This window comes from Cucurbita moschata, unplaced genomic scaffold (assembly GCF_002738365.1).
Source record: "Cucurbita moschata cultivar Rifu unplaced genomic scaffold, Cmos_1.0 Cmo_Scf00020, whole genome shotgun sequence".
In the NCBI taxonomy this organism is placed as follows: Eukaryota; Viridiplantae; Streptophyta; class Magnoliopsida; order Cucurbitales; family Cucurbitaceae; genus Cucurbita; species Cucurbita moschata.
This window is the reverse complement of record NW_019268536.1, coordinates 1,610,360-1,617,765: the sequence shown is the minus strand read 5'-3', so window position 1 is coordinate 1,617,765 and position 7,406 is coordinate 1,610,360. Positions and strand designations below refer to the sequence as shown.

The following is a 7,406-nucleotide window of genomic DNA, read 5'->3' as shown; positions in this document are numbered from 1 at the left end:
GAAACTCTTCCCGTCTTCATCTCTGCTTCCCATTTCTATCTTTTATCATTGCAATATTCTTCATTTATTTTCGTAGGGATGGAGTTCTATGTAAATTAAAGTTTATTCTTTTTAATATAATTTATATTAAAAATATAAATTTTTTAAAATTAAAAATTTAATTTTATATTAGTTTTGTTAGATGAATGTTTCTCAACCGGAATTTTTTGTGATTTGATACCGAATATCCGAGCAATTAAAACAAAATAGGTCCAGATATTTAGAGACTAAAGAAAACGTTTGAAAATATATTAACACGAACATAATTAAACCGCTCTGAAAAATATTCTAATTTGTGGAAATATTTAAAGATAAAAGAAAAAGGGCATTTTTTAAAAGACAAAAGAAATAATTGAACGTGTTCAATAATTTTAGCAAATGGGTTATTTTTTGGAATCATTTGAAATGTGTATGTACGAATTATTTACAAATAAATAATAGAGATTGTTTTTTTTTTAAATAATATTTAAATAAATTTTGAGAATCTTTTTGAATTATTTATTTTTTATTTTATGTAGAGTACAATGTGTTATATAATATAATTATGGACATGGAGACACTAAAAGACTACCTTATTATTTATTATTATTAATTATATTCCTTGAAAAATAATAATAGTCATTAAACTAATTTTTTATATTATAAGTTCGGGTGTATATAGTCTTATGAAAATATATTAATATTTAATAAGATTTAAAAAAAATTAATAAATTATATGTCTTTTTTTAAATGAAAAAGTATTTTCTTAAAATAAGAAAGTGATTTTTTTTTTTTTTTAAATTTAAAAAATAAGTATTTTTCAACCGCATCGAGAGCTCGATACCCAGAAACCTACCTAGGTCCGATCGAGTTTTAGCTTAAAGTCAAAGTTTGACTAGCTAAACGTGTTTATTGACCCATTAGCCTGGTCCAATGGGCTTAAACCAACCTAGGTTCGATCCAATTTCAGCTCATCAAAGTCAAAGTTTGACCAGCTAAACATATTTATTCAAATCATACCTATATAACTAATTTTAAAGATCAAATTGATTCATTTAGGCCATATTCTTGAACTTAGAACAACAATCAGCTCGGCTCAAAGTCAAACCTATTTTAACGAGCTGACCTAGACTCAAACCTATTTGAACAAGCTAACTAAAACTCAGCTTAGGCTCAATCCAATCAACTCGACGAAAATCCGATAGTTGAGAACCTATCCTATCCCATTTGTACTATATTCAGATCGACCCACTAGTTTTGGTCCATTTGGAAGGTTACCCTCCTAAGCTATTTGATAAGACAGAGAGAGTCCCCATTGAGGGCTAAGGAGAGAGAAAGTGATTGGATAATAATTTAAGAGAGAGAGAGAGAGAGAGACATTGTGTTTGAAGGGGTTGAAGAACAACACAGGTTTGAGGTAATGAGACATGTCCACTTGCTTCACTTTCATTTCCAAGTAAACACATGAACAACAACATACAAAAAGAACAAAGAACAAAGAACAAGAACAAGAACAAAGAACAAGAACAAAGAACACTACATCTCTCTGTACACCTTCAAAAAAAAAAAACAAAAACAAAACCCACACAATTCCAACCAACCAACCAACCAACAATCACTTGCTGCTTCAATCATGTCTTCTGTGGACATCTTTTTGATATCTCCACCTAAAAACATTCAAATCCCTTTCCTCCTCACTACAAGAATGAATCAATATATCCATAGCTATGCCTCCTGTTGTATTGTAGTAAGCTCGCGTACGTCCTATCCCATATTCCTATGAACAACGACTCATCGTCTGGGCTCAACGACACCCCCGATATCTCTCCGAAGAAATCGATTTCTTGTCTCTTTTTGTAGTCTGCACTCGTGCTATACACATGTACGAAGTCTGCTGGTTCCGCAACTACCATGAATTGACCGTCTGATGAGTAACGAATTGAGCGTGCAGCACCGATGTGTCCCTTTAGAACTGCAACGGGTGATGAGAACTTCCTTATGTCCCATACTCGGCATGTCTTGTCTTGATTTCCTGTAGCAAACATGCGACCATCGGGGTGCCAAGCGGACGCAAAGGAGTAATCTCGATGACCAACAACCGTGCCTATAGCCTGAAACACGTTACAGAATGTCATGTCAATGTCACTGATCCATGAGTTTCCATCGATACCGTCTTGTATAGGAATCCGATACATTCATACATTCATACAGAGAGAATACGTGCGGTGAAATCGACCAGTTTGAACAGGAAAAGAGCATTGCTATATGAAACATTATGTACAAATCTGCACAGCAGATAACTTACCGTTCCGTTTCGGGAATCGACAATCAATCCATCCGTGTGATCCCCAACGACAACCATAAGCCTGCGGTCTGGGCTCACCGACGTGTGCTGCAGCAACAGAATGATTAACAAAGAATCATTAAAATATTTTCCATGAACATTCAAACAATTATTCCAAACAAAAAATCCTATTATTTCATAGACTACTTATAGTTGCATAGCAGATATTGACCGTTTTAGCCCATTACGTATCACCATCAACCTCACGATTTTAAAACGCATTACTATGGTGAGGTTTCTACACCCTTATAAGGAATACTTCGTTTTCCTCCCGAACAGATGTGGGATCTCACAATCCACCCCTCTCAAGGGTCTAGCGTCCTCACTGGCACACCGCTCGGTGTCAGGCTGATATACCATTTGTAACATCCCAAGCCCACCGCTAGTAGATATTGTTCGCTTTGGCGCGTTACATATCACCGTCAACCTCACGATTTTAAAATATGTCTACTAGGAAGAGGTTTTTACACCCTTACAAGGAATGCTTCATTCCCCTCTCAACTAATGTGGGATCTCACAATCTACCCGTCTTATGAGCCCAGCATTCTTCTTGACCCTAAACCACCCAGTGTCTGCCTCTGATACCATTTGTAACAACCCAAGCCCACCACTAGCAGATATTGTCCACTTTGGCTCATTACATATTGCCGTCAACCTCACGATTTTTAAACCTGTCTACTATGGAGAGGTTTCCACACCCTTATAAGGAATACTTCGTTTCCCTTCCCAACCGATGTGGGATCTCACAATCCACCCCCTTGAGGGTCCAATGTCCTCACTGGCACACCGCTCGGTGCCAGGCTCAGATACCATTTGTAACATCCCAAGCCCACCTCTAGTAGATATTGTCCGCTTTGAGCCGTTACGTATCGCCGTCAACCTCACGATTCTAAAACGTGCCTACTAGGGAGAGGTTTCCACACCCTTACAAGGAATGCTTCATTCCCCTCTCCAACTAATATGGGATCTCACAATCCACCCCTCTTAGGAGCCTAGCATTCTTGCTGGCACACCACCCCATGTCTGACTCTGATACCATTTGTAACAACTCAAGCCCACCACTAACAGATATTGTTCACTTTGGCCCATTACGTATTGCCGTCGGCCTCACGGTTTTTAAACATGTCTACTATGGAGAGGGAACAGGCAATCGTTCATGTAAAATCTGAAGCAGACATACATTTACTGGCCAAGGAAAATGGAAGTGATTCAAAAGCTGAAACCTCTCCATCTCATACTCTCTCATGCTGCAATCATTATTTGCTGCCATGAAATGTAACTCACCGCTGCAAAAACAAATAAACCAGCTTGAATTCATGTAAATAATCCAACCAAACCAAACAAAACACAGACTAAGTTCTAAAAATACCTCATGCTTTCATATATTTCAACAGCATTTGTAATGGCGTTATCGTCATGTGTAGTACGAGTACAAAAGCTTACTCCTTGTTTATCCAAACGCTGCACGAATGAACAAAAGTACTAATATACTAATAGAAAATTCACTAGATCATATCACAAAATGTCGAATCCATATCATTCCTCTCAACATTGCACCAATTAACCAAACCATCGAACCCGATAAATATTATCAATCAACGATCTTTTCCAGGAATAGGGTTCTTATTTCATGGACCAAGAGAATACCGAAACACAGCAAGAGAAAATGAGCTTAAAATCACTAAGTACGCGCTGACCTTACAAGTAAGCTCTCCTTGGAATCCACCCGCAACCAGAAAATTATCCTTGACGGCAAGCGTGCTAATCTGAGTTTGTGTAAAACCCTCTAATAAACTTCCAGCATGTTTCTGCATGACCAGGCATAGAAAGCCAGTTACAGAGGGCATAGGGAATTAAGAGACAACTACCGCACCAAACCGTAACTCCTAATCTTGGCTAGTATCCTTCGAAACGGGAAAGTGTTATTTTCGATGAACATAACAAGAACATTAATCGTTTCATATCAGAACTCCCATGATATAAACATAATGTGTAAGGTAATCTCATGCTTCTGTTAATAACTGAGCTGATTTGTGCACAAAGATGATAGTAAGTGTGATACCGACCTCTGTAGGAGCAACATGCCCGGAAAAATTGAGGATTTCAGATAAGTTGCCAGATAAAGATGACCAATGCATGACAGAATAGTTCGACATCAAATAGACATCGTGTTTTGAAGTTGCCCAGACCAAGTTCCTTAACTACAAGACAAAAGTAAATAATCATTTCTTTTCCTCAAAAGCGCTCGGGAAGATGGTATAAGCACAGGAACCAACAACAGAAACTCAATAACGATTTCGCCTCAGACATGGACACGATTGATATCAAATCTAACAAATAAACAGACCATTTAACACGAAAAGTTGCCCATATATCATTTGAGAACAATCATGAGCTACCCTTTACCAAAAATAAGTCGAAAATAACTAGAGAACGAAACTACCAACCAATAGCATGACCTACGTATAGAACGTGTCAAATAGTGTATCAACCTATCTTCATTATAGTTAAGAGTCGAAAACGGAGAATCGAACATTGTCCGTGGCAATACCTGAAAGTGCAAGATAGTCGGCTTAACCAATCTTGTATTATGAAAGAACTCATAGTAGTTCCCTCCTTTCTCTACAGCTTTGCATTCCTAAAAAGACAAATACAATTACTACAATACTTGTGTAAGAACTTCCAGTATCGATAAGGCCGTGACAGCCTCCATTCAAGCTACGAACCTCAAAAACGATCACAAAGCAAACATCAACGATTCTATGACAATCCATACCTTATCAACAGCAGCTCCAGATGAAGGAATATTTTCATAATTTTTATATTGTTCAAGCCTTGTTAATCGATACTTTTCACGGGTAATGTTCAATCGATCCCATGGAATACCTTGAATGTCCAATCCCTTCCTCGCAAGGGCAGACGACGTATCTATTGACTTCGTAAGCTGCAAAGTTTTTGTAGATCTTAATGTCAAAGAGTCACACANAATATATATATATATATATATATATATATATATATATATATATATATATATAAACAAATGGAAATCAAAGAAACAAACCATGTCGAATTCGTCGTCACCCAATTCTCCATCACCCCCATCATCAATTTCATCAGCCATTTCATGCCCACCCGCCATGTAATCAAATTCATCCATATTTTGCTGTTGGTAAGACATGATTATTCACTCCTTGACTATCTATTTCTTTGGAATCAAATGCAGAAATCTTGCTGGTAAAAAAAGCTGAAGAGATAATGCATTTGGATCAACACAGAATCAAGGAAACTTGTTTAAGAAAAAAAAATAGCAAACCCATAAACAGATNAACATTCCATAAAAAAAAAAAAAAAAAAAAAAAAAAAAAAAAAAAAAACCCAATAAATATCAAGAACACAAGATGAACATTCGAGCAAGCATGAAAGTTCCACACAAACCCAGTTCTTATTTTTCATATCAAGTCTAATTACGAACGGAAAAAAAACATAAAACCTATGATTCAATGAACAATGAAATAACAAGAATCATACCCACAAAATAAAAACACTCCAAAATAGAACAATGAACAATCGCTATGTGCAATCGAGAACAAAGGAAGCATGAAATCAGACAGGAACAGAAACAGAAACAGAAATCGACAAAATTCCGCGAATGATCCGAAGAAGAAGAGGAAAAAGGGAAAGAATCCGAAAGGAAACCTCGTGAAGGGAAAAGGGGATTCACAGAAAGAAGAAAAACACAATGAAATCGAACAACAAATTAAGGGATTTTGAGAAGGAAAGGATGAGATAAACACACGGTTTTCACTCCCTATGGATTCGTCGTTTCGTTTCGTTGCGCCTCTCTTCCTAAAAATTTCTCAGAAGTGACAACGAACAACGATGGTGGGGGGTTTTAAGCGAGTCGGCAAACCGACCTCTCTCGAATTATAAATTAAATGCACTTAATATTATATCAAATAAAAAAAATGAAGAACATGATAAACTAAGTATGAAACATATCTATTCAATTTGTTCATAAAAGTTTTAGATTAAAAGAATATGCTTTCTATAATGTTTTGGGTCTTATCCATTTTGTTGTAAAATATCTTAGATCTCATAAAGACGAGATTCATAACTTCTACACACATAAAATATCGATTGGATACTGACATGATTAGTAATTATATATTAGATGGATATTAGAAGATCTATAAATTTTGGACTTATGTTAAATGATAGATAAGGACGGAACAATGGTCACGTTACATACGTTTTTTAAGAGGGTTTGAATGTATGAATATAATAGTTTACGAATTTGTCTCTAATATAAACTTAAAAATTGATGTTTTTTTTTAAAACTCATTGGAGAGGTTTCGACACTCTTTGATGTGGGATCTCACAATCTACTCCCTTGGAGACCCAACGTACTCGTTGACACATCGTCTGCTCACTGCTAACAGATATTGTTTGCTTTGATTTGCTACATTCGCCGTCAACCTCACGGGATTTAAATCACCCAATTCTTAAAAGAAAATATATGAATACCCTTATTGTCAGTGTAGGGATAAAATCGCTGAGTACCATATTTTTTAAAATACACATGAACTTTCAAGAGTAACATTAATATATTACATCTTTTTTTTAAAGTATCTTGTTTTTTATTATTAATTTAGCGAGATTGATGTGTGTACAACTGTCCTTGAAGTTTAGGCAACAAGTTGACCATGTCCCAAGGTTTGTAAATCATGCAATCTTGTCCAAAGTTTGAAAAATCATTCAATTTGGTTCTTGAATTGACACCTCTCTTAAATAGCTCAGAGAGGTGTCAAATCTTGTCTCGTCCTTTTTTCAGAAGAGAAGAAAAAGAAAAAATAGTAGCAACCGAGAAAGTGACGGTGATCATCATGGATGAAGAAAAGAACATGTTAGAGACCACGGTAGTTGATAAGGATAAAGATGTTAATAAAATGCAGTGTCACGTTAGATTTCTATTATTAACTAATAAAAATTCTACTCAAATTCACTCGAAATGCAATTTTTTTTTTTTTTTTTTTTTTTTTTT

The 7,406-nt window shown here is 35.8% G+C and overlaps 1 protein-coding gene across 5 annotated transcripts in view; it reads right to left on the bottom strand.

Annotated features, from left to right (window-relative positions):
* Window positions 1–1,428: 1,428 nt before the first annotated feature.
* Window positions 1,429–7,406, bottom strand: part of LOC111457589 (uncharacterized WD repeat-containing protein C2A9.03-like) — a 7,383-nt gene continuing 1,405 nt past the window's right edge. Inside the window, exons 1-10 of one of the 5 annotated variants that reach the window (XM_023099881.1) lie at window positions 6,062–6,379; window positions 5,427–5,609; window positions 5,139–5,306; window positions 4,914–5,000; window positions 4,429–4,563; window positions 4,060–4,170; window positions 3,732–3,823; window positions 3,543–3,648; window positions 2,324–2,410; window positions 1,429–2,129 (exon numbers count right to left, since the gene is read on the bottom strand). In XM_023099881.1, coding sequence (XP_022955649.1) covers window positions 1,716–2,129; window positions 2,324–2,410; window positions 3,543–3,648; window positions 3,732–3,823; window positions 4,060–4,170; window positions 4,429–4,563; window positions 4,914–5,000; window positions 5,139–5,306; window positions 5,427–5,543 — 1,317 coding nt within the window. In that variant the 5' untranslated portion in view covers window positions 5,544–5,609; window positions 6,062–6,379 and the 3' untranslated portion in view covers window positions 1,429–1,715. The other 4 variants (XM_023099880.1, XM_023099883.1, XM_023099882.1 and 1 more) reach the window with 4 other exon arrangements.